Source organism: Oreochromis niloticus, linkage group LG2 (assembly GCF_001858045.2).
Source record: "Oreochromis niloticus isolate F11D_XX linkage group LG2, O_niloticus_UMD_NMBU, whole genome shotgun sequence".
In the NCBI taxonomy this organism is placed as follows: domain Eukaryota; kingdom Metazoa; phylum Chordata; class Actinopteri; order Cichliformes; family Cichlidae; genus Oreochromis; species Oreochromis niloticus.
The window spans coordinates 28366313-28392029 of NC_031966.2; the positions used below are offsets into that span (position 1 = coordinate 28366313).

The 25717-nt window shown below is 40.7% G+C and overlaps 3 protein-coding genes across 5 annotated transcripts; 2 read left to right on the plus strand and 1 right to left on the minus strand.

Annotated features, from left to right (window-relative positions):
• Positions 1–137: 137 nt before the first annotated feature.
• prelid1a (PRELI domain containing 1a) lies at positions 138–5155 on the plus strand. The gene is made up of 6 exons (XM_003445869.5): positions 138–290; positions 836–944; positions 2457–2682; positions 2778–2891; positions 3181–3259; positions 4363–5155. Exons 2-6 carry the CDS (start codon positions 853–855, stop codon positions 4482–4484), a joined length of 633 nt encoding a protein of 210 aa, XP_003445917.1. The 5' UTR covers positions 138–290; positions 836–852; the 3' UTR covers positions 4485–5155.
• Positions 5156–5344: 189 nt separating this feature from the next.
• On the minus strand, positions 5345–11128 carry mxd3 (MAX dimerization protein 3). 2 transcript variants are annotated; one of them, XM_025897480.1, is made up of 6 exons: positions 10934–11128; positions 8335–8434; positions 8134–8163; positions 7895–8009; positions 7219–7384; positions 5345–7057 (listed from the first exon to the last, which is right to left on the minus strand). In XM_025897480.1, the coding sequence occupies exons 1-6, from the start codon at positions 10959–10961 to the stop codon at positions 6945–6947; spliced, it is 552 nt and encodes a 183-aa protein (XP_025753265.1). In that variant the 5' UTR covers positions 10962–11128; the 3' UTR covers positions 5345–6944. The 2 variants fall into 2 exon arrangements, with proteins under 2 accessions (XP_025753265.1, XP_003445916.1); XM_003445868.5 differs by lacking the exon at positions 10934–11128 and adding an exon at positions 9109–9297.
• Positions 10380–25003, plus strand: fam193b (family with sequence similarity 193 member B). 2 transcript variants are annotated; one of them, XM_005467924.4, is made up of 10 exons: positions 10380–10695; positions 12650–12928; positions 15447–15633; positions 18192–18410; positions 18836–19247; positions 19346–19529; positions 19645–19872; positions 22934–23996; positions 24113–24167; positions 24289–25003. In XM_005467924.4, exons 1-10 carry the CDS (start codon positions 10537–10539, stop codon positions 24383–24385), a joined length of 2883 nt encoding a protein of 960 aa, XP_005467981.1. In that variant the 5' UTR covers positions 10380–10536; the 3' UTR covers positions 24386–25003. The 2 variants fall into 2 exon arrangements, with proteins under 2 accessions (XP_005467981.1, XP_003445982.1); XM_003445934.5 differs by having other exon boundaries at positions 10381–10695; positions 24092–24167.
• Positions 25004–25717: the final 714 nt, after the last annotated feature.

Below are 25717 nucleotides of genomic sequence, written 5' to 3' on the forward strand. Positions count from 1 at the left end.
AGAACTGAGAGAACTGCATTCAAATTCCCCCTCACACGTCATTATTAACTTCAGACAGGAAGTCACACTTTGAGACTCTTCTGTGGCGTCTTGCACGGTCACCTGCTGCCCTCTAGTGTCCCAAGCAGGCGTTGCACACGCCCCACCTAACCGGATATAGCGTCGCGTTTGACCTTCCTTCTTGTTCCAGTTACGTTTGACATGAATTTCGGACTTTATCCGCGGTGAAATTCTTCCCGATAGGAGCGTAAAATGCAAATTCTCATTTTGTAAATGGTATCGCCGTGCAGGTAATCACCTTTTCATCTGAGCTGACCCTAAAAAATTTGCTTTTTGAATGTCGGTAGTAGAATTTTCTGGGGTACGCTGTGCCATTCATTCATGTGGCTTGCCTCATGCTAGGCTATGCTAAAGGGGAAGCTAAAGAGTGCGGACGTGATAAAACAGGACAGCAGTGTTTTATCTCACGTTAGGCCTTTCATTGTTGAAATATTTCACAGTCTGCGGTCGTAATGAGACTTACATTATTTGTTGTCAGTCATGCGACGAGACACAGTGGACACAGCTGGAGTTGTGAGGTAAAAGGTGTTAAAGGTGAAGCTATAGTGTTTACCTTCAGATGTTTATTGAACTTGACACCTGTGGTTGTAGCGTTTAGCTGAAAACACCAATGGCTTGGATTTATTTTGGAACATGTATATATAAGGGTCGTCATCGCTGAGTTGTTTTATCACATTGACACCGCTATTTACAGTTTCGTCCTGATGTGTCATCTGAAAGTTATCTGAACACATCTGGCTAACTATCACGCTCTGTTTGTTCTGTGTGTTTGCAGGGTAAACCAAGGGAACAATGGTGAAATATTTCTGCTGTGCAGGTCTGCTAAAAAACACCTGGGACCAAGTCTGTGTTGCTTTCTGGCAACGATATCCCAACCCTTACAGGTGAGGGTAGGGGTTTATGTGTGGATACACATTCGTATCAAACATCTTTCTTATAACCTGTTGTAATTTTTTTTTTAATGGATTGTTAACTGAACCCAATATGGCAACAAAAAGTCACCTTGCAATGTTAAGATCCTACAATTTTAGAGTCAAAGTCCAAACCCAGCTGATTGCCTCTTTCTGTAAGCACTGGAAGAACTCCAGTTTAACAGGAAGAGACTAACAGGTCCAGGTTCTTCTGCCATTGCTAGTTGGTGGGAGGGAAAGAGAAAAAAGGAGACAAAGACACAGGGATGGAATACAGTCTGCATTATCATAGTTTTCCTAATCTGTACGCTTAAACGCCAAGTGTTTTGAGACTGCGACATCATCAGTGTGATTTTTTTTTTTTTTTTTTTGTTAAACTTCCACTTCATATGTTTTTGTTTAAGATAAACAAACCGATATATAGATATAGAAAAAAATGATACAAATTAAAAACACACATTTTATGTATCCAAATGTTCAGTAAACACTCCAGTTTAAACATTTTTTTTTATAGCATAAATATGACACGGTGTCATGTTGTGATGATCAGTGAATTCACTTTTGTTTCACTTTAGTTTCTTATGAGACAACTTTTGAGACATTTTTTACAAACACAATGCTCAGAGAAGTCATGTGACTTACAGTCGCGTATAGCTCCCAGACTTGATAAGTATATTCACCAACACTTCCTCATGTTTGTTCTGCTGATGCATAGGATCGTTTGTGTATACCCACTGCATTTTTTCCACTTGGTTCATTTTTGCTTTTATCTAGAGTCTATTTGTTGTTATTATTATGAACATTTTTTGTTGTTATTACTTCAGTGAACAAGATTTTTTTTTTACATCTCTTTTTAGTTTTAGATTACAAGAACAACATGACTAGATTACATCTTAGCACTCATCTACTGAGATGGTTAAGTGGAAGGTCCTGGAAATTTTCAGGAAATGCACATTTTTGACTTTATCTTGCCAATTTTCTGCTGAAGATTGTTCACATAAAAATTAAATGGAGATTAAAAAAAAAAAAAAATTTTTTAAAACAAAGTAATAATACTTTAGGGGTCCAAGCAGTTTCTAAATAGCTCAGTTTCTTCACCATTCTGCCATTTTTACCAACTGAACTACCAGTCGGGTAATAAAGAAAGGGGAAAAAATCACCGTAGTCAAGTCACAATGAGTGTGAAAGCAAATGTTAGTTGTGCTTTTAATTGAATCATCAGTTTGTCCATTTCATTAAAGCTTAATAGCTCTTGTCAAGCTAAAAATACAATGTCTAGTTTAGTATTTCAGTGTTTGTCACTGTTTCATAGAATGTTTAAATGTAATATATTTAGATTTTGAACTTGTGTGTGTGGATTAAAAACAATAATGTCTTATTGAACTGAAGCAAAAATAGAGATTTTTCAGGACCATAAACCTAAATAATCCTTGCATAGAGATTTCACGTCATCTTAATCCATCCATCCTCCTTCTTCTTTTACAGTAACCATGTCTTGACTGAAGATATCATTTTCCGAGAGGTTACCCCAACCAACTGCCTCATTTCCAGACGTCTTTTGACCAAAACTAGCCGTGCCCCTCGCTGGATGGAGCGCTACCTTCCAAAGCACATGGCCAGCTCGGCGTACATCATCGAGGACTCCATCGTGGACCCTCAGAAAAGGACCATGACCACGCTCACATGGAACATCAGCCACGCTCGCCTAATGGTACATTGGCGTTTGTGTGCCTTAAGCAGCATTCATCAGCAGTGCACAAAGTGGTACCTTTGGCTCATTTTGCTTTTGTTTTTTCTCGCTGGCAGTCTGTTGAAGAGCGGTGTCACTACAGAATTAACCCTGAGAATGGCAGCTGGACCGAGATTAAGAGAGAAGCTTGGATCTCCTCCAATGTCTACGGGCTCTCTAGAGCTATTCAGGTCAGTGGAGTAAAGCAGAGTGCTGCGCTACAAAACAGCTGAGGGAAAGTAGTCGGGGGTGACCGAGAGTAACACTCGCCCACCTTGCATTTGTTCTGTATTTAGAAACATAATACAGTGTTAAGATGCAACAGCTGAGCAGCTGAAGCTGTCTGCCAGGACCTGAAGTAGTAAATGACTTATGACAGAGAATTACAGTAGTTGTTGACAGCCCATATGTGAGGATGTGAGTCATGTGTTGTTATGCCTCATGCCTCTATCTTTTATAACTTTGTTTTTCACCTTCCAGGAATTTGGGCTCGCAAGATTCAAGACTGGTGTGACAAAAACAATGAAAGGCTTCGAGTATGTGCTTGCCAAAATGCAAGGTAAATTATTTTTAGAGTACTTACTCCCATTTAATTCCTATTTAAGTTTGTGGTTTATGTTAATATGGGTTTTCCAAATGGGTTCAAACTGCTCAAAAAACTTCAGGGAACACTTGATCTCCTCAGTGTAACACATGAGGATTGGAGCCCAACGTCCTTTAGCAGGATTTGTGCTCACACACCAACACTGTGCTGCTGGAGTGGCAGAAGAATTGTGAGAATTGTGAGCCACAGGCGACGTAGTGCTTCCCAGCATCTCCAGACTCCTTTATGCTTGTCACATGGACTCCGTGTCAATTTGCGTCCTTCTTTGAAGAGAATTGGCACTATCGGAGGCTGCATGGCATTGGTCTGCTGGCACAGGTCCCACTTAAAGACACTGGGACCTCATGTCATTCTCATGGAGTCCGTTTCTGATGGAAGCATTGAGATTAACACGCGTAGCCCTCTGGAGCTCATTCTTTAGTGCTCTGGCAGACCTCTGCATGTTCCTCCTCACACAGAGAGGCAGATAGTGGTGCCGCTGCTGGGGTGGATGGCCCTGGGAGACACAGCAACCCTTCTTGCAATGGCATGTATGGATGTGTCATCCTGGAGGAACTGAACTACCTGTATATGCTGAATGGACTGCAGCTATTGTCTCAGTAGTGACTAGTGACACAAAGAAAACGTAAAGTTAGAGAAAAATCAGTCGGGGAAAAGGTGAGAACAATGGTCTGTGGTCATCACCTTGCAGAACTACTCTCTTTTTGATGATTGCCTTCTCATTGCCTCCCGCTTTACCTGTTGTCGCTTTCATTTACCCCAAAGCAGGTTAAATGGAGTCAGAGTGGTTTATGCTTCCTAATAAGTTTAACCGGCTCTGTGTTAAACTGTGGTGATCAAGTGTCTCTCTCTTTTATTTATTGATTTTTTTCTGAGTAGCATAATATAATAACATCAGTAATTCGTGCATGGAACTGCATATGCTTCTAAAATAAAGGTGACTGTTGCTTTTTTCATGAATCTGGAAAACTGATTATAGTAGTAATTGGAAGTGTTAGCTGCTTAGGCACGAAAACCTGGATGAATCCAATGAAGAGCTGTGTTTTGTCCCCGTGTAGGTGAAACTCCATCGAGAACTTTAGCAGAGACGGCTACAGAGAGGGCGAGAGAGACGGCGCTGGCTGCTAAAGAGAAAGCCAAAGACCTCGCCTCACATGCCCAGAAGAAACAATACGTATGACAAGCTACACTAATAAAGTCTTTCTGCAGCAGAACTCACCGATCCCAGTCATGGTTAGACACCTCTGTGAGGGCGCATCCAACTGAAATGGTGGGTGGACCATAAAAGACCTGAGCTGGGTTAAACAGCCTGTTCCTGCCTCCCTCTTCATGCCGCACTATAAATATATTGCCGAGCGTATCTACGCCACAACACCTCAGTATTTACCAGAGACGCAGATCTGAGACAGGAATGGTTGGTTATTGCTGGCGCTGCCATAAAATGATTGTGAAGCTGTTGTTCGACCTTTGCTCCAGTCGTGCCCATTGTCTTGTTTTTTGTTTGTTTTTTTTAAACTCCGTTCCTTTGAGTATGCCTCGTCTAAAGCAAGTCACGTTGTCTATACAGCTTCTTATCCAGTAGATAAGGTCACTCCGAATTTGTGATTAAGGCATTCTCGTTTATGATTGGTTTCATCTGAGCGTTTTATTTAATCTTGCATTCAGTTGCTGGTTTAGTTCGCTCTACAACACTTGAATCGCATTACTGCAGCTGATCATCTCCTTGCCTCAAGTTGGACTGAAGAAAGTTTGGTACGGTTGGTGTCATTGTTCAAGAAGAAATCTCTGAAAACTTGAATTGTGACTGTGCATTTAAAAAAAAAAAAAAAAAGGCACAAAAGCTACCTTGAACTGTACATTCAGTTTAGCTCTGGTGATGCAACCCATGCAAAAATGTGTCCTTACTCTATCAGCTTGTCAATAAATTGACATTGTCTTTCTAATCACAGTGCTGTCTGTCAAGTCTGTCTGTGCACCAGCCCTGCTTGAGTTAGGCGTGAATGGATTTTTACCTCTAAAATGACTAATCACAACAGCAAATAAATACAGAAAATATTTATTCATTAAAAAAAGGAAGCTTACATCAGTACAAAAATGCTACATAATATTACTGGGTGGAGAGACGGATAAAGTAATAAGGCCTCTTGCATATACAAAAGTGAATTGAGGGGGTGGAAAGCACCTTAAGTTATTAAATACTAGGGGTCGACCAGTGTTCAGAGTTTCAAGGCCTTTGAAGATAAACTGTAAATGAGCCGCGCCGGCTCTGATGCAGTCACCTCTTCTGTGTGTTTGAACATGGCTCATAAATAACAGCCCATCAACACCGATGTTACAGAGTAGTGCAGTTGCAGGCTTGGAGCAGCTCCCGGCACCTGCTGCAGAGCAGAGCTGTGTTTCCATGCTGAAGCCGCACATATTGCAGAAGTTGCAATAAACACTGCAATGTTATGATGTGTTTCTATGACTACAAGCACGGCGATTTTCCCAGTTACACTGAAAAAATCAAACAATGCACCTTTTGTTTGTTTGTTTTTACATTGATGCAATTTACTAAAACAAATTCATAGTTTATGTAGCCATAGCGTGCACACAGGCATTTCAGCAAAGTGTTAGGTTTATCTAAAAGTTTCAAATATCTGTTATCGGTGTCTTTGAAACCAAAAAATATAGGTCGACCCCTACTGAATACACAGAAATGAATATGTAATACAGCATCAACTACATAATCATTAAAAGTACAAACTGCCTACCTGACTGGTGAATTTGTTATATGCATAATTAACAATTTAACTGATAAATGCACAAGTGAAGGTAGGAAAGACTTCTAGGAAACATTAGCAGTGAATAAAACTGCCATTAGGTCTCCGTAAGCAGCTCCCAAGTGCTCCTCTCACAGTTTTAAGTTCTTAAATTGTGAATTCATATTTGGCAATGTTACTGAATTTTCCTGATGTCGATGTGCAAATATGACCTGCTTCTGTTTGCTGCTTTCAAATCTTTTTGAGACAAAACAAGTGCAACATTTGGACATTATGTGCAATAGAATAAAAAGGAGCAAAGTATATGACTGCACTTAGATATACAATAGGACACAAACACAAACCCCCCCCCCGACATAGCACAGATTAATGTTTAAGTGCATGCTAAACGTGGCATACTGAGATATAAGCTTAGTGCTAGGTAAAAGCTTAATAGCATACTAAACCAGATCTGATTTAAGGCAGAATTCAGTACAGACATTCTGTAGTAAAGAATAAGTTAAAAGTCTAGAATAAAAGCCCTTAAAAAAGTGAATTATTAGAGCTGCATGAATGATTCGAAGTTTGACACCTCATGGCTTTCGGGGAAAATTGCATTAATGACTGATGCTAGAATACACATGAGTATGTGTTTGGTGACGACACGGCCCAGTGAATTTTACTGCTATTCAGTGCAAATGGACACCTCTCATTCATAACCAAAGGTTAGCTTTTAGCTGTTTGTCCGACGTGTGCTGTCAAGAGAATGCCAAAAAAATATGTTCAGTTGTACAGTAACATCTTCCTCCATTCTCCCCCGTCCTTTGTTTTTTGGAATGTTTTTCTCCTCTTCCTGTCCGTTCGGTGACAATAAATCAGTTACCACTCGTGTACCGCCGTCATAGCCAGGCCTTTTCCAGGCTGGAGTAACAGTGGTCCGCGCCGGTGTGCGTAATGCTTAGTCCATCAGAGTCCACAAACACAATGCTCTCCACATCAACCTCCACGTCCTCTGCAACAAACCCGAGCACAGATCCAATCCATCAGCAGAAATACGGCAAACTTCGCTCGTCACATTAAACTTGAACTTGCAATTTGCCTTTGAGGAGACGGCCAGCTCCTACTAGGACTGAAATAATTTGAACATGAAATAAAAAGACCTGAGGGGCTTACCTCTGTCTGAGTCCGACCTCTCGGAGGACATGGTCGACCCCTGGCTGTCGTTCCTCATCCTCTCCGTGCCCCTCTGCAGCTGCTCCAGCCGAACCCGCAGCTCTTGCTGCTCCCAGCGCAGACGGTCCTTCAGCTGCTCTGCACGCTCATCCTGCTCTTGCAGCTTCTGAACAGGAAAAAGGTGCAGGAGCAGAGCAATGAAGAAAGGATAAACAGTACAGGCAAAAGCAAAAATTGAGATCGCTAAAAGCTCTGTAACATGCACAAAACAAGCCACTTTCTATACACACAGTATTCATATATATTCAGAATATTTAATGTTCTTGACTAATTTAAGTGCTTAACTTTAGAAACACCAATTACGTGCATGTCTTTGGACTTTGGGAGTAAGCCGAACTACCCGCAGAGAGCACATAGACAGAGGGGGAACATGCAAACTGCACACAGAGAGGCTGGATTTAAACACAGGATATTCTTGCTGTGAGGCAGCAGTGCTAACCACCACACCACAGTGCTACCCCACTTCATGATTCAGCATTGTTCTCTGTTTTGTCTTGTGCGGTCTCCCTTTAACACGTATTGTGGCCCTGAGAAAAGCACCGCATTTTAAACATGGCTGGGATGACAAGTAAACCAAACTCGAGTCAGATTCAATGCAAATTCGGACATCTCGCACCTTTATGTGAAGCTGGGCTCGTCTCAGCAGGTTCAGAGTGGTGTTCCTCATCGAGTCCGACGACAGTGGGACCTGCTTCTTCAGCTGCTCCAGACAGCGCCTCAGCTGTGCCCGTCTGCAAAGCACAATGAGAAAGAAGTGAAGCTGCAAATCCACACTTCCCTCTTTTTTTGGGGTTTGTAATCTCTTGATCTGACACATGAACTTTTACTGTAGCATTACAAAGAAAAGCCCATTACCTGTTTTTCTCCAGCTCATTGTGAACAGACCTGCAAACAAAGTAAACAAACAGACAGTTTGGTCAAACATTCACAACAGTGCACTCCTACTCAGCAGCTACTGCGTGAGAGGTGTTCAAGGTTAAAAGAGTGCCTTATCAAAACTGAAAGTCACACCGAGCCACACCCTGTCGTCAGTTATTTGTTATGTAATGCATTCACCTATTGCCACCAGCAGATATCTTCTTGCTCTTCTGCTTGCTTCTCCTGTCGGACTGAGCTGGACTGAGAGGCAGGACAGAAGCATACCCATGTTCTGCCTCTGCGCAGGGAGAAACATCACAGCTGTGTTACACAACAATCGCCGGCAAAATCACAGTGCACACTGGCTGCGACGTTAAAGGTGTCCTCATATTAACATGTGCGAATGCCGGTGGGACAAATCAACCTTTATTACGGCGTAGTTATAGTGTGATATAGCATCCGTGCTGTAGGGGAGGTGAGGGAAAGGAGGCTGAACGCAGTTTACTGCTGTCATCAGCTGGACATTTTGCTTTTGGCGCCATCATCCACTATCTGTTCGCTTTTATCCAACCAGCCTTACAACCTCACGCGTAAAAAAAGAGTCGGGATAGCGTCTACAGCTAGTAAGCAATGAATGAAAGTTATACTTTATAGGGTTTTCTCATCCCCCCCCTTTCATTCACCGGAGCGAGCGCTCAGCGGCGCCCGGATTCATTTTCAAACTGGTCCAGATTGGCGCCTTTGAGTACAAAGATGCGACCGATATGTAGGTCAGAGTCAAATGGCAAAACACCGCCCAAAAATAACCTTGCACCTAGAATCCCGGTTAAAACTTAAACAGCTGCGCGGTATGATGTTTCTACGTTATGTGTAGGTGCATACTTGCCGCCGGTTTATTGCGGATTTATTGTTGTTTTAACAATAACCAACCAACTCCCCTCTCTAGGCTGACAGTTGACATAAAGCGCTTACCCCGCTCTCTTCTCTCCAGAAACTCGGCAGCCCGAAGAAGCACCTGGATGTTGCACACTTGTCCTTCCATTGTTTTGTTTTTTTGCTCAAATGAAACGGCAGCAGGTAAACAAGCTACTGTGGTGCAAGCGTCAGGAGCCCGAAGTGGATGAAGCAGTGTCTGAGCTACGTCCTCAATCCACACAACACTAAACTGGTGGTGCGTTCAGGAGCACCACGCAAACTCGGACATTTTCATTAAATTGTGTATAAACATTCCAGGTTATACCGTTCTACGTAATATTTTGACTAAATTCACTAACCACTCGGATATTATCATTAAACTTATCACGCCACATATCCCATGCCATCTATCGATTCATCCAAATCAATATGCTTTTCTTCTGAAACGTCTTTTTATTAGGGTCAAAGTTGAACTTCAGAAAAATAATGGTCAGCAGGATAGCGTCAGCGCTTTTTGTTCTGTTCAAATTATTTCTCATATTTCCCTTCGTGTTTAGCTTGTTGCGCTAAGTAGTGGTGTTTTTGTCTGTTTGTTTTTCTAAAAGTCGTTTTTCGTAAATTTGCTCATTTAAACCCCGGGAATTCTGGGTGTTGGTGGAATCTGTACAATCGTTGTTTGCAACCTAGAATACGCCATTTGTGTATAGGCCCCGAAGGCGTCTAATATTATAATATAGCATTTATGTAAAATCCTATGCTATGCAAATGATAAACCAAGAAATAATGCTATAATTGTACTCTTTATATATAACAAACAATATCTGTGTTATACCTCCATCAAAATATTTCCGAAAGCATTGAAAGCACCTAAGACTGATTGGCCCTGTCCTTCCATAAAGTTTATTAAAAAAAAAGTCTTTCACACGGCACTATTTTCTAATTTTGTTTATCGACATTGTCAATAATAACATTTCACAACAAGGTGATCGTTTGTGAGGTAGCTCCTGTTACCAAACCAACTGTTACACATTTATTTCAGTTCATATATTTCAGTTTCACTGTCTCCCTCGGCGTCTAAAAACAGCTCAAGTCCAAATATTTTATTTCGATAACAAAATGTTTAATGATAGAAAACACTCAAACGTATTACAGTTTGCTCAATAAACACAATAAACAATAAACATTCAATAAACATTACCAATGGAAAGTGGGAGGAGACGTTTGCCCTAACTAAATATGGCGGCCCCTGGCTTCACCGCGAGAATATGCTTGCAGCCGCATACTCCATACGGGAGTGAAGCCTCTGTGCCAGCAGTATGTTTAACCTTTGAACTCCTGAGTGTGCGAGTCCTCCGCCATATTGACTGTTGTCTTGACTGGAGGAGATAGAGAACATTTTGAGGTCCGAGAAGAAACGAAAGTGTGCTCTTAAAATCACCGAAACTGGTGCAAACTTGGTCAAAGCGTACTATAAACAACGTCGTAATGGCAAGGAAGAAAAGCAAGCAGCAAGGGGTCGCCCAGAAGGAGCTTGTGCCTGGACAGCAGAGCGCACCGAAGAGCCCTGTCTCTCCCGGCGATGCAGCTGGCGGTGGCGGCGGAGATGCTGGGCTGGATAGGCTGCCCACTACCAAGGCGAACCAGGTAGCTAGCTGCGAGCCAACCGCTGCCCTTAAAATATGCTAGCTAGCCTAGCTAGCACTACTCAGCTAATCCAAGCATCCTCCATTGTGCTTTTATTCTATCAGCTAAATCATGGAGAGGTGCAATTATATGCATCCGCTTGTTGGTGGGAAGCTATTTCAGTTGTGATTTAGCAGCGATGGATGTATACCTTTATGTCGTGTGATGTATAATTAAATAAATATTAAGCTAAACTTACCGAGTAGAATAGTTCCCACCTGGCGCATTTTTAGGCACTGTGATCAGCATTGCAGCCAGTCCCTTATACCGGACAGGTGACATTGTACCTCGGGCAGGGTCGTCCCATTTGCATCGCTTACAAGACTTCATCCGCCCAGCTAACGTTAGCCAAGCTATCATCTTCAGCTAGCGTGCTGCAAACGTGCTTGCTGCCTGCACTTGATCCTCTCCACAGGACCTGCTCAGCCAGCAGAGGCTAACCAGCTACTAGCTAATCAACCAGTTAATTATCGTAAAAACTTGAAACTTAACGGGTTATCAATTAGGGGAGCTGTCAGACTAGTTTGTATTAGTTTTTTTGTCGTACCAGAATCAAGTATCAAAATGTAACAGGAGCTAATGTCAAAAAGTTTCAGTATAAGCAGTTAACTTGTGAGCTAATGATGCTTAGCTGAATCAGAACTGTCTGTGATGTTGAGGGTAACCGCTTAAAATAAATAAATAAAATAAAATAAACAAAGAGAGAGAAGATGGTGTGGATTGTGCGCTGCAGGATGGAGCACTGTCTTATTAACAACCAGCTGATATTATACCTGACCTGAGCCTTATAAGCTATAACCTGTCCGCTGCTGCTGGGACCTGTTAATGAAATTTTTATAACGCAAACTTAAGACCCTACACGGATCGATCAGCTTTTTCCATAGAGCTTTTTAGTACTGTACGAAAAAATAATTGCACTAAGTCCTATTTTAACAGTGGTTGTTCATTTTTATGTAAACTGTTATGGAGAAGCTCTATTCATGATTTATTCAGGTACCACACTATATAGGATATAGCCAACTGTACCTTCAAACTGGCAACACAGCATTTCTACAGACATATAAGCAAATGTTTTGATGTCTCTTGAAAGTTGCTTAATGAGCTCTGGCTTATATTTCTAATATGTTTGTAATCTAGTATTCTAGATGTTTGTCCCTTTTGCAAAAGACATATCATTCCAATCGATCTTTAGGTTTTTTTTTCTCACCTGCGTTTTCCTATTAAAGAGAACTTTTCCCTCGTCTAAATCAAAGTCTAAGGACTGTGGGTGCAAGAGTATTGAATGAAATATCCTACTGTAACGGTGAGAGACTGGAGGGAAGAAACTTATGTAGTGGTTGTGAATGTCATACACAAGGGTTTAAGATAGGTAATCCACCCTCATTGAGCATTTAAAAACATTTATCTAGAAAAATCACCAAAACACTAAAGTTTCTTGTTTGTGATTGTGAAGGTGTTTTGAATCTTTTCTGAATCGTTTCCCCCTAAACCATGAATTACAAGCATAATCAGTTTGCTTTTCAGGCTTTGATCTAGGGCACAAACCTTGATTGGTTAAGCGCGGAGAATGGCAGAGAGTGAATCTACTACATAATTTTACTATCTGTTAAAGTTGACATGATGGTTAAATAACATTTATTTGTTATTTTTATTTGTTTTTGTGGTGTTACTTTTTGCTTTTGTTTGTTTTGTTTTTTCCTATGATGGTTCTGTCACACAATGCTTGCAAAAGGTCCAGTGAGGAAATAATTTGATCTTTGTCATTGCTGTTTAGCGCTTTGGTATTTATTGCATGCACAGTATTATGAGCTTAATCTGTATATGTTTTAGTCTGTGATATCTATTGGAATTATATGCATCAAGCAGTCAACACATCTTATATATGGAACGCTTTCTTCTCTCTTTTTCTGCCTAGCCTATGCACACCTGCTGTCTCCTGTGCCATCGCGAATTTAAGGACTGGGGAGCGAGTTCTGTGAACGGGCTTCCCGGGGGCCATGGAACGAAGCTGGCCAACGCCGTGCCTGCGCTCTCCCAAGCTTTATTGCGGGAGGCTCCAGGGCGTAAGCTCGCTGATGCTGTGCCCTCACTATCTCAGTCCCTGCTGGGAGAGGTGCCTCTGTGGATCTGTCAGAGCTGCTGCAGGAGTGTGGAAGAGGAGGAGAAGCGGAGCATGCAGGAGCAGCCAACACCGGTAAATAAAACGGGACTGATCTGGGTCACATGTCTGAGTACTTTTCAAAGCCTCTGTTTACTAATGTTTAGTTATGCTATGTTTCTTTATCCTACTGAGGTTACCTCATTATTAGTCATCATTTGTAACACTGCTTCTGCGTGTACCTACAAGCAAAATAAATCTCTCTCTAAATCTCACCTTTGCTGTTAGGGCTGTCAAAAGTTGCCAGAGGTCACTTATTTGTTCAAAAGAGCCACACAGGTTGGAACTATTTAAATGTTACATCATCACCACAAGAGGGCAAACCAATACTACAAATAAACTTGTTACTAAAGATGTAAATACCTACAACTGACAAAATAAGCAAATAAAATAATTAGATTAAGTTTTACTGAATGAACCTTTGAGGTTCTGAGAGAGCTCTGCTTTTAGTAACTTGGAACAACAATGATCTTTTCCTCAGAATGAGTTGTGAAGATAATAAAACCATTAGGAAACTACGGCGTGAAGCATTTATCTCTGGATTATTTGTTAATCAGTCGGGACAGTTAAGGTTCCACAGTCTTGGTCTTCTACAGACCAAAATCCCAAGTATTCCCTAATGGGACACCAAGTGTTAAATCGATCTTCCTGACTTGACTTTGGTTGTCACCTCTATGGCAGCCTTAATGTTGACCTGTTCCAAAACAAAATGGACCTAATCAATGGAACTGGCCTGCTGTTACTGTTAACAGTTTGTACACATGTAAAACAGTCTGAAATTCCAGGTAGAACTAAACAACCTTTAACAAGTATTAAAAAAACCAAAAAAACAAGGCATTTTTATGACTTGAGACCATTTAGCTGATATCCACCCACTTATATTCCCTCATTATGTAGGCTAAACCAGTCACTTTTATCCTTTCTTGCACCTGCAGCAGTGTCTTTAAAGTGTGAAGCACGCATCTACACCACACAGCTGTTTCAGCTTTGCCAACCAATATGCGGTTTTGCAGGTGGATTATGCTCCGTTAACCCTGCAGCAGCAGTAGGTCTAACAACTTCTCTGCTGGAAACCCAGCTTTGCACTCTGCAGTTCAGGAGACAGATACTAAGGGCGCTCCATTTCCCCCCCCCACAGTTTTCTTTTAAATGTTCATTCATATTTAAAATTTTTTGTTCATATCTGCTTGATATACAATTAGAGCAGGGCGATATGACCAAAAATATTTATCACGATATACATTTGAAAATTTGCGATAACAATATAACTGACGATATAATTGACACTAGACAAAATACTTTACAACTCCACAACTTTATTAGTGCAAAAAACCCCATCAATGTATTTTCACTTAAACAAGCAGCTGTTTTTTATGTGCATTAAAGTTATATAAAAATGTAACAGTGCAAATTCCTTGCGGACAGTTTAACCAAAAAGCATTTCCAGTGGAAATTGGCCAACATATCCTCAGCATAACCATGTATAATATCCACAAAACTTAAAAAGAGGTTATACACACACAATAAGGTAATATTATGTTGAAGCACAGTACGTATCACTCCGCGAGGCGCCCGCCTACGATAGCCGTAATGTTCCGACAATCCATCAAGCGCTGCGGGTTCGTAGCTTAGCAAAGTCGTACTGAAACATCTGACAGATTTTCGAGCGCTGTGTACCACATAAAATCGTTTCGAGGTCATTGTTCTGAGTTTTGTTAAACAAATCCTTCTTATTCTGACAAAGACAAAGTTGTAGTCAACTGTGATTAGTGATTACTAACGAGAAGTTAATAAGCCATGGCCCTGTCAAGCTAAAACACATTGTAGAACCTTCAGCATTCACTTCTTAAAAGATTTAAGTGAGTGTATGTATAATTTGACCATGTGTGGATTAGAGAAAATTTCAAAATAAATTAAAGCTGTGCACCAAGTTATTGTTTATGCACCCAATTACATCCTGGCAAAAGAACAGTTCAAAGAAGTCATTAAAAACCCCAAATTACCATGTAATTCATGTCTAGGGATCAGAAAGGCACTTTGAGAGCACAAGGTCCACCAAGGTCAATGATTCTTCTGGCGTTTCTTTCCTAATGTGACAGAAACAAGCCTGCAGTGAAGGAAAGTTGTTGTCTGCTTTGGTTTTTCTGTAATCTCTGCTGCATATGTAAGACAGAAGCAGCCATTAAGCTTTCTTTGTTAGTTATTTTTATAAATAATTTACATGGAATGCATTTTTTTAACTTAATGTATCACCATACTTCAGCTAGACTGCTGATGAGTGTGGTCATGACGTTTTGCTGACATGTGGGTTAAATGTTAAAAGTTTCAAAATGAGAACAGCAGGCACAGCTGCAAAAAAGTGACTTATGGTGACTTAAAGCATTCTTTAATATGTGGGGGATTTTTTTCTTAAGTATTAAAGCAAAAACGTAAGTAAAATGATTTTCATTGCTTATCTGCAGGTTAGTTGCAGCTGCTACCAAACTGCAAGACAATGTTTGCAGCCACATGATTAATACTGGGGTGTTTTCTTTTTGTTTGTTTATTTATTTAGGTACCGTTGTCACACTCTTCCTCCTGTAAGTCCCAGAGCTGTGGGAACGGTTACCCAGAGCAAAGTACTGTGGACTGGGACCCGAGTTCTTTCCTGTCGGCTCACAAACTGTCGGGTCTCTGGAACTCTGCCCACACCAACGGAGGGGAACACTGCAACCACAGCACTTCTTCACACTCACAACAAGGTCTGTCGTCACAGAGTAAAAGAAAAGCATGCAGCGACTGACAGTAAACGCTGAAAACATCACCATCCTGAATTTCAGGCTGTGTTGCAAGCTTCAGTTTTGGCAAATGGACAGAATTTTGGTTAGATTCAGTTCCTTGGCTGTTTTAGCAGTACTGTGTGTGAGGTTCATTTTAGGTGACTTTGTTCAGCTGTTAGTCGAAATAATCATAGAAGAACTTAAATGCACAATGTAAAAGATTACACTCATTACAAGTCAGCATTATAGGAGGTGCAGTAATGTTTTAATGTTAAAAAATGTAAAGGCTGTGAAATTATTTTTAAAATACAGTTGCCTGTGAAGGTCATCATTTATACAATGTTGAAAAGGAAATCATGGGTACTGTTTAGTTTGTGTAACAACAAGAGAGAGGAAAGATGTATGGAATGAAAACAGGGTTATACAGCTCGATGGCTCAGCAGTAGGAAAGGCTGAGGGTGGGATTAACAACTGCTAAAGCAAAACAAATGAATAGAAAGTTTATAACTAAGTTTGTAGAAAAAGCAGTTGGAAGACACACTTCATCGATAGATGTGCAGGTATTCAGGCCACATGTCAGAGGAATGGCTCATTCTTTGGGATTTCATCTATTATGTGCAAAGTATATCGTTTTCTTTTTAATGAATTAAATGTAATCCTCATCTAACGGCACTTACACCTTTTGGTTGTAATATTATAGTAATGTTATATTAGCGTCAGTTGCAAATCCAAAGCGAAAGAGTTAATGCTGGCAAAACTCCAGTTCAGTTTAATCATATTGATTAGTAAGAAAGAAGCATTTATTATCGACTTTGGACCTCGCAGTCCAAAACTCAAGAGTTAATCCTGGAACATGTCTTCATGGGTTAAAGCATCATCACACATACATTGAGATTCTTCAGCGAAACATGACAGGCAGACCACACTGCTTGGCTCCCATAACATTTTTTCTTTTGCTTTTAATGGAAAGCAAACATCCATCATAGCTCATTATTACTTCATTTCATTAGCACTTACACACTTGCAAGCACCTTGCCTGTTTTATTTAAAAGTAGAAATATGCATTGTATCAAAATAACACAAGTTATTAATCAGGCTTTATAAAGTTTTTACATTTCTGTTCCGGAAAAGAATGCAAAATATTTAGTTAGAAAATATCTCATTTATATTTTTACACAAAAAAATCCCCAAAGCTGAATATAAGCAATCAAGAGAGGAAGGTACATAGGGAGTTTTGATTGGATAAATCTTACTTAATTGTAAGAAACTGTTTAATGATACTCATTTACCAACACAGTACAAGTGTGTTAACTACAGTGTTTAAACAACAGGATAAATAAAAGAGTTTAATACTGTGAACTGGGTGTATGATGCTCAGCAAGAACAAATATTTCATTAATTTCAGTTTAGTTTTGTTTTGTTTTTTAATTCCTTAGTAAGGGCAAGACTTCAGAATAACAGACAGAAACTCCGCAATTCCCCATTGCGCAAGTGCTTGGTGAAGTGTAACGTCACAGTAATGCAACAGTGAACAGCACTGAACAGCAAGTTTCTCCTTAAACCTGCACAAAAATACAAGGAGGCACGTGCAGAGACTCGTGCACGTGACACAAGCCACAGACTTTAATGTTTATTCAGTTATATTGACATTAACAAACTTTGAGAGTCAGCCTCGCTTCCGAACTGGATTAATCCTCGATTTTAAAGTTCTAACGCTGCGAGTTATGCACAATTCACAGGAAGTCTCATTAACTGTTTTTAAAGTTCCCATTTCACATGATGAATGATGCATTCAGTGGGAATGGATCATTAGGCTGTGATTTATTACTTAGACCTGACAAACAACTAAGATGACTTTGTTTTTGTCAGATTTCTCACTTTTCTTTGCTCCCTTCAAAACCCTTTCCCTGCTGCGTAAATGTGATTGAATTTCTAGTTAAATATTTGGATGGTTCATGGCACCAAATGGCATTTAAAGAGGAGTAAGTGAAAGACTAGTTAAATGACCCATGCCCTTTGTGAAGGCGGCTGTTTCCTTCTAAAATAGACTGGTATGTTTTCCTTAAATTAATTAAGAAAGAATGAAGCTGTAGGAGAGGTGTTTAGCTGTGAAATACGCTACCAGCATCCTAATTGGCATCCCAATTATATTTCGCTGTATATAGCAAAAAATGTTTAAGCAGGCATTATGTTACGGGGATTTGTAACTTCTCCTGGCAAGAGTGTGTGATTACCAGTAAGAGGTGCAGTCAGTTTTGCACAGCAGAAATAAGCATGTTAAATAAATTATTAAAATTTAGTGCTGTCTTGATGTTATTTTAGCTAGCAGAAAGGGATTTATGCTTCGGGGCTGAAAATGTTTTACATAGCTGTTTTCCTTTTTTACGTCAAAACATGTCTCCAAAGAAAAGAGAGTTATTTTTTAAAACACAAACTGCCCATAGGCGGTAAAAAGTCATTCATATTTTTCCCATGCTGAAATTAAAAGAACGGTTCCCCTTTTTTTGTAACAGTCTTTTTTTTTTTTTTAATGTCTCCAGGTATAACAGGAGTTTCAACCTGTCATGAGAAAAGAGGACTTAATGAAGCGCCCGGGAAATCGGCTAAAACGTCAGGGAACAAAGTATGTCCCTACAGTCACCCATCAACCCAGAATTCCAGTGGATCCTCTGCTGGGAACGCACTCTCTACCTCAGCAGACCTTTGTAAGACCACTCCCAAGCACTTCAAGACCATGTGCCGTCGACCAACGCCACCAGGTAATTCTTCTTCTTTGAGTTCAGGAGCTTTTATTAAAGCCAGCAAAGAAGGAAACTCAAGTTTCAAATCAAAATGTGCAGCATTTAAGTTAAGAATGTGTAATAGGCATCCAAATCGAACAATTTAAGTTTGACAAGATATTTTTATTTTAATTGTTTCTTTATTTTTGTCCTTTAATAGAAACATCTAATTATATATTACTGTAGAAAACACGGTAACTGCTCTTTCTTAGCAGACTTTGCAAGCCTATATTTGTATTTTGCTTTGAGCTCATGTTTGAAGTGAACTTTAATAGGGCACTTTAGCTTACAGTCAAAACATTAGTGGTAAGTGGAGCTGAAAATTAACTGATGTACTTTAGAAAGAGATGATTCTGTATGTGTGACCTGCGACTCATTCATATTCATGGTTTGTTATTGTCCAGGTGAAGCCTTCCACCCCAGTGACCACCATCAACATACAGACTTATCGGTACCCCCCAACAGTCCCACCGGCCTGTCTTCCCAGCATTCCTCTCTCCTACCCGCAAAGCCGAACTCTGGGCAGCACGGCCACGTGACCTCCTCCTGTGGCACTGGCGTCGCAGCGCACGCACCCTTCTCCCCTCTGGTACCAAACCTCCACGGCCCCGCAGCCAAAATCAATTCTCCGAGTCCAGATAGCCCAACATCTGTCCATAAACCCAGCCCGTGCAAAAACTCCCACATTCCCGCTGTGAACGCACAACACAGCAAACTGGGCACGTCTGTCGTGGGTTGTAACCACTCCTGTAATGGGCACAATCCGGGAACAGTAGCCACCTCCAATGTAGGTCATGTAACACCTGGGGCATGCAGGTGAGTTTTAATAATCAGCCTTGCTATTTGTCACCTATTTAGCTGTGTTTATTCAGAGAACAATTATATCCTAAGGGTTTATCGTTCTTTTTTTGTAGGGATCAAGCATGTAAGGGGCACAAGGTGACTAATGGGACGTTATGCCACCCTTCGTCTGAGCTGGAGGAGGGTGAGGATGAAGACAGCAGCTCTGAGAGGAGCTCCTGTGCCTCTTCTTCCACAAATCAGAAAGACGGGAAATACTGCGACTGCTGCTACTGCGAGTTCTTTGGACACAATGCGGTACGGTTTGATCGACCACTTTTGAAGTTTTACTAACAAAGAGGTATGCTTTTTCATTCATCAAAGGTGACTCTGTGAGAAGATCTCAGTATTGTGAAATATTATTTGCTCACAGCCTCCAGCTGCACCGACCAGCCGAAACTACGCCGAGATCCGAGAGAAGCTTCGCTCACGACTGACACGGCGTAAAGAGGAGCAGCGCCAAGATTCAGAACTGACAGTGGCTGGTGCCATCGACAACCGGGACGTGGACGAGCTGCTAGACTTTATAAACAGTTCTGAGCCCAAACCTGTCAACAGTGCCAAGGCTGCCAAAAGGGCTCGACACAAACAAAAGAAAAAGGTGTGGTAACTTTATTGGATGTGTGTTGTTTTCTGTTTTTCAGTTATAGTTCAGTCGTGTTTAGTTACGTCTAAAACTGAGATTATTTGGCAAACTTTAATGTTTAACATGGAATCTATTAAATAGGAAAGGTTAACCAGACACTTACAGCTCAATAAAAGAGAATTCAGATGAGATTTCAGTGCAAACAGCAGGAGAAATCTGCAAACACTTGATTAGTTACATGCTAATCCTGTGTAATCTCATGGGTAGGTGGTCCTCATTAATTATATGTGGGAGGAAGAAGTGATGAAAAGCACAATGCAAAGAAGTAACTGTAAATTCATGGAGAGGCAAATGATGGAAAATTTCCTCTTAGATAGCATCAAAGACAGTTTGATTTACTGAAAATATTTTAAATTTAGATGAGACACTGCAGCCGAAAATTTTGAAATGACCAGGATCTTTGCAGTGATTACTCATAAAATGTAGTCTGAGCCTTCCCTCAGTCAATAGACAAAATCAGTTTGATTAAATAATCCACACAAACATTTGTACTTGTTTTGTGTAGTAGGGAATGATGAGGTAGATTCTGGACTGTCCCTTGCTACCAAACTTTGATTATTTCTGGCACATCTTGATTGAACATGCACCATCTCCGCAGAGTTAATATGAGGACTCTGATTTAGCTTTTTCCAAAAAACTGTCTTCTTTTTCAACCATTCTTTGGTTTATATAAATATGTGCAATGTTTCATTGTCTTCTTGTATTGCTTAACCTCTCCTAAATGTCAGAGAATGGTCTGCTTTTCCTCTGTTTGTTGTCCTTACTGTTGATTGAGTAACTCCACCAAAACTCTAGATATGGTTTTTAGCCTTTTCTAGCATTGTACATTACTGTAATTCTTCCTTTAAGGCAGGGCTCTAGACTAACTTTTTGCCATGGGCGCACCGGTACGCCTAACTTTAAAAATTTAGGCGTACCGGCACAAAAGTTAGGCGCACTCAAATTTTTCAACCGCATCGCTTAACACCGCAGTTTTACATGTGCACTTTCTTTGGGGGGGAAGTCCATACAGACAATATTCATTTCTAAATTATTAACTAACAAACTTGTGCTTAAATTGCTTTGTCAATATTGTAGAAAATGTTAAACTTAATCATCATCTTGGCTCCTCTGACGACCTGTTTGCTGCTGCCTGCTGCTGAAAGGCAGTGGGGAGAGGGGACACTTGGGCAGTGCATTTATCGCAGGATATAATGTGTTTTCTGGATACACTGCTGTTTTTTCAGCATTCAAAGATTGATGGCACCGTGTCAGAGCTGGCTATGAATTTCAGACGGATCAGTCCTTAACTTAACACAAAAGTTATCAATAGTACTTTTCATTTTTTCTTATTACCCACAGCTACATCCACTTCTGTCAGGCCTAGGCTGCTCACTAGGGCTGGGTATCATCACTGATTTCTATAATCCATTCGATTCCGGTTCTCAAAGTCCTGATTCGATTCAATTTAGCCTCAGACAGTCAGAAATATTATAATTCTGATCATTTATCAGTACTGATACATGTGAGACTTCATCAGAATTGTGAACATCACAGCAGATGCCTTTGTGTCAAAGTAACTGAGAATAAAACACAGAAAAACATGAAGGAGATTTTCCTGATCTGGCTTTTTATAGCAGATAACCTTAAAAATATTCTGCAATATTCTGCAATTTTGCATAATTTTAAGAAGTTTAAATTTCTTCAGTATTGAACAGCAGAAATTAGGCTTTCTTGTCCGAGATCATTTAAGTGAAAAAAAGAAAAGAAAAAGACAGCGGCCGACAGCGCTGTAAACAACGGTAGACTGGTGGGTAATAAGCGAATAAATAATGCAGAAAACAGAGATTTGAGACGGGAAACTGTTCTTGAAGTACAGAGAGAGAGAGAGAGAGCTGTGCATGAAGTGTGATTTTTTTTTATCGTGGTGGAAGCAAAACAGCAAAAGTCAGAGGGAATTCATGACGACATTGATCAAATGTGAAGCGTAGTTTGCTGCTTCTTTTGCTGCTGGCTCGGCGAATTTTGGTTGGAGAGACAAAACCTGCAGCTCAGAATCTAGCGCAAAAAAGACGGAAACACAGTGTGGACCCGACGCATCAGAATCGCTGAGCTCCGACAGCGTGTCCGTGTTCGGGCCGTGAGGTGAGAAAGCCAAGAAAGACAAAGCTGATTCTGATGCGTCGGGTCCGCTCTGTGTTTACGTCTTTGTGTGGAATCCGTTAATGAATTGATATCGCTTTATTCAAGCTACTCACCTCTCTCTTCCACCTGCACTTTCAACTGGACCACGGCCAATCAGAGAGGTCCCGCCCCTGACTATCTCTGATTGGTTTAGTCCACGATAGGGGCATAATGTGTGTCTGTTGTTGACCACACGGAGAGTTGCAGAGATTTTTTTTTTTTTTTTTTTTGTTACCCGAAAGTATCGACCAAATATTTTTTTTTTTTAGTCACACCACTGAAAAATTTGGTCGCATTTGCGACCAAATTGGTCGCACTCTAGAGCCCTGCTTTAAGGTCTTGTTAAAAGGTCGCTGTGGTTGATAACCAGACTTTGTATGCCTTTATTTACCATTAGTGGCACTTGTACAACCCATGCTTACAATCTCCTCCTTAATTAGAAGCATTGAGTCTTATCTTTTTAAAAACTCATTAGCACAAAAGTCCATTGACTTTTTTTCAGACTGAACTGAGAATTACTCAGCATCCTCTGTGAAGACATAAACACAACTGCTTTTTGTGTTGTTAGTTTTGTCAGAATATGTTTTTCTGTTGTTGTGACGTGGGTGAAGATAAGACCACCTCTGTGAGTAATTAAGGATTCTTGCAACTGTGATGATATAATAACAGATTATAGATATTTGATTTCAGGCTTGGGTATTCTGTAATACTCAGTCCTTTAGATACATTTTGGTCAGTTTTAAAAAAGTCTTTTAGGGTATATATTTTAACTTTATGCAAGTGTTTAGTACAGAGTCCTTGTGTATATCTGGGTACCGTTTTCACTTTCTTACCTGTACCATGTCTGTTGTAGGAAAAAGCTCAGCAGGGCAACACGGGCGCTGCAGGCAGTGACCCCCACTCCAATCCATCTGAGCCTGTCGACGAGCCCATCCCTGATGGTTCTGAAGCCAGTCGATTGCTAGACTGGCCTCAGCTGGAACTTGAACGCGTTAATAGTTTTCTCACAAGTCGGCTAGAAGAGATTAAAAACACCATCAAAGACTCAATCCGGGCATCGTTTAGTATGTACGACCTCAATCTGGATGTCAATGACTTCCCAAAGAAAGCAGCCACGTTGGAGGGAAACCATTTACTGTCCCATCTGAATGGTTCCTCTGACTTGCAGCAGATAGACCTTGACCTTTCCCCTCTTTCGCTGGGAAACTTTAAAAGCCACCTGGACCTGGTTAACGGATGGGAGGATACAAACATTGTCTCATCTTCTAATAGCACCACCAGCACCACCACTGCATCAGGGGTCAGTGCAACTACAAAGGACATCCAGCGGTTGCACAGTACCCCCAGTCTCTCTAAGCTCATAAGAGTTCGCTCACCAGAAAGATGCACTTCCACTGGATCTGACAATTTACCACAGGTGCCAGCTCAAGCGACAGCTAAATCAAAAGAGGACGCCTCTGATCTTAAGAACACAACTGTTGGGAGCAATGGTGCAAAGTCGAAGAAGAATAAAAAGCAGAGACAGGAGCAGTCTGCGACGGAGCAAAATTCCAGCAAACCAACCAAAGCCGCCTCTGGTAACGAAGCACAGAAAACCAATGAGTCTAAAGAAATGGCATCTAGTGGCTCAAAGTCTGGAAGCAAACAGCCCCAGCTCATCGCAGACCACCAGAAAAATGGGCCTAAGAAATCAGAAGAGAGCAGACCATCCAAACATGCAACAAATGGAGCAAATGGTGGCCCCTTGAGTGCACAAAGGGGGAAAAGCGACCCAGAGACACGAGGAAGCCGGTCTGAGCAGGATTCAGAGAGCAAAACACAACCCGCTATTCCAGCGAATGGACAACAACAGCAACAGTCCAAGGGGAAAAATAAGAAGAGCAAGAACAAGGGTGAAAAATCCAACAGTGCAATTGGTATGGAAAACTAACTGTAATTGCAACATTGCATGCTTAATCATTAATGCTTTTAAAATTATCTTGATGTTCAATTCTTTATGTTTATACTGTAGATGATGTATTTCTCCCTAAAGATGTGGATCCAACAGAAATGGATGAGATCGATCGGGAAGTGGAATATTTCAAACGGTAAGCTCATCACAACAAAGGTCCAGATACATGGAGAGTTATATTTTTTTTTTAATTTGAGCACAGCTGTTATATTTGCATGACCTTTTCCCCTCTCTTGTTTGTCTTTTGTTCCCTGTAGGTTTTGCCTGGATTCTGCAAAGCAAACTCGCCAGAAGGTCGCAGTGAATTGGTCCAACTTTAGCCTCAAAAAGGTTTCTTCCAATGCAGCTCAATAACTTGAACGAGTGCCAGAAAAAAACTTCACACCACAAACTCTTTCAGTAGAGCCCTATTTGGCCCAAGGCCATCTCTCATTCCCAGTTTTCTTCTCTTCCATACTAAGCCAAGGGACCCTGGTTCAAAATCATACTCTCCATTCAGAAGACTGAAACTTGTGGCTAACAAAGCCAGGGATCATACTCAAAGCCAACTCTACCCTCTGCTACTATTTGCAATGTTCACTAAGTAAGAGATGCAAAAGTGGAAAAAAAAAAGTCTGTTGAATCAACTGCATCTATGTGCTTAAGTATGTAGTATGTAATCAGTTACCTTACATGAAATAAATGTTTTTATCACAAATCTGAGACATTTTAACGTCGTTAAACGTCTGAATTCCAGTTGATTGAATTTGGTGCTCATCCATTACGTCCTATATTTCTATTTTCCAATCCACTCCACCAGTCGAAATAGACACTGTCTTATAAACACTCTTACCAGTCTTCTCTTCTTGGAGCAGAGAAGACAGTTGCATTATATTACTTGCAGAGAAGCCGCAGTACCTCTGCTGGTTGCTCACGGTTTTGAATTAGAATAATGTTTAATGTCAATTTTAAAGAAAATCAATAACCGAAAAATGACAATGCATGATTTTCCTGCCAACCTGTTTTATTATGAAATGAATGTTTGACAGTTGGTACACCAGCAACACTAAAATTGTTTAATATAAATTTCTGTTAAATGTATTATTTGGCCAACAGAATGCGTCTTAAAAACAAATCCAGTTAAGTATCCCTGCAGATACATCCCCATGCATGACGTGCATGAAAGAAAAATCTAAACACTGTTCCAAAATTCAGTGTCTGTCGCTTCAGTGTGAGTCCTCCTGTGATGTTAGTCTTGAACAATTATCTCTTATAAGTAATATCCAGTATACACTCTGTATGTGTGTATCTTTAAAAGGACACCCTTGAACACGGTTTCTCAAACACTTTTTTTACCCCTCTGAATCCCAGCAGTCAGAGTACACCAGTGTGAAATGTTCATTCTGCCGCTGGAACAAAACACCTTGTTTGTTGTACATACTGAGTGAATAATTTTTGCCCACTTGAGCCCTAGTCATGGGTTGTGTCTGGGATGCATTTTTCAACCATATTACTCACTTTCCCTTTACTGTGACCTCGATGGCACCCTCCACCTCAGCTAACCCAGTGAGACCCCAATCTTGATCTATGTTACAATGGCAAATATCACAAAGGAGACCTTTGGTTTTGACACCGGCCTTGAGTTTCACATCAGTATCAATGTTTTAGCTGATGGCTTTCATTGAAATGAATGATGTTTTGTTTTTT

What these genes read in the sequence shown, in the direction of transcription:
- prelid1a (XM_003445869.5), top strand. Translation starts at nt 853, where the DNA reads ATGGTGAAATATTTCTGCTGTGCAGGTCTGCTAAAAAACACCTGGGAC. An exon ending in CGATATCCCAACCCTTACAG is followed by an intron (nt 945 to 2,456) that starts GTGAGGGTAGGG and finishes CTTCTTTTACAG; the next exon opens with TAACCATGTCTTGACTGAAG. An exon ending in GGCTCTCTAGAGCTATTCAG is followed by an intron (nt 2,892 to 3,180) that starts GTCAGTGGAGTA and finishes TTCACCTTCCAG; the next exon opens with GAATTTGGGCTCGCAAGATT.
- mxd3 (XM_003445868.5), bottom strand. Translation starts at nt 9,178, where the DNA reads ATGGAAGGACAAGTGTGCAACATCCAGGTGCTTCTTCGGGCTGCCGAG. An exon ending in TCTGGAGAGAAGAGAGCGGG is followed by an intron (nt 8,435 to 9,108) that starts GTAAGCGCTTTA and finishes CTCCCTGCGCAG; the next exon opens with AGGCAGAACATGGGTATGCT. An exon ending in GAGCCCAGCTTCACATAAAG is followed by an intron (nt 7,385 to 7,894) that starts GTGCGAGATGTC and finishes TTTCCTGTTCAG; the next exon opens with AAGCTGCAAGAGCAGGATGA.
- fam193b (XM_003445934.5), top strand. Translation starts at nt 10,537, where the DNA reads ATGGCAAGGAAGAAAAGCAAGCAGCAAGGGGTCGCCCAGAAGGAGCTT. An exon ending in GTAACACCTGGGGCATGCAG is followed by an intron (nt 19,248 to 19,345) that starts GTGAGTTTTAAT and finishes CTTTTTTTGTAG; the next exon opens with GGATCAAGCATGTAAGGGGC. An exon ending in AGTTCTTTGGACACAATGCG is followed by an intron (nt 19,530 to 19,644) that starts GTACGGTTTGAT and finishes ATTTGCTCACAG; the next exon opens with CCTCCAGCTGCACCGACCAG.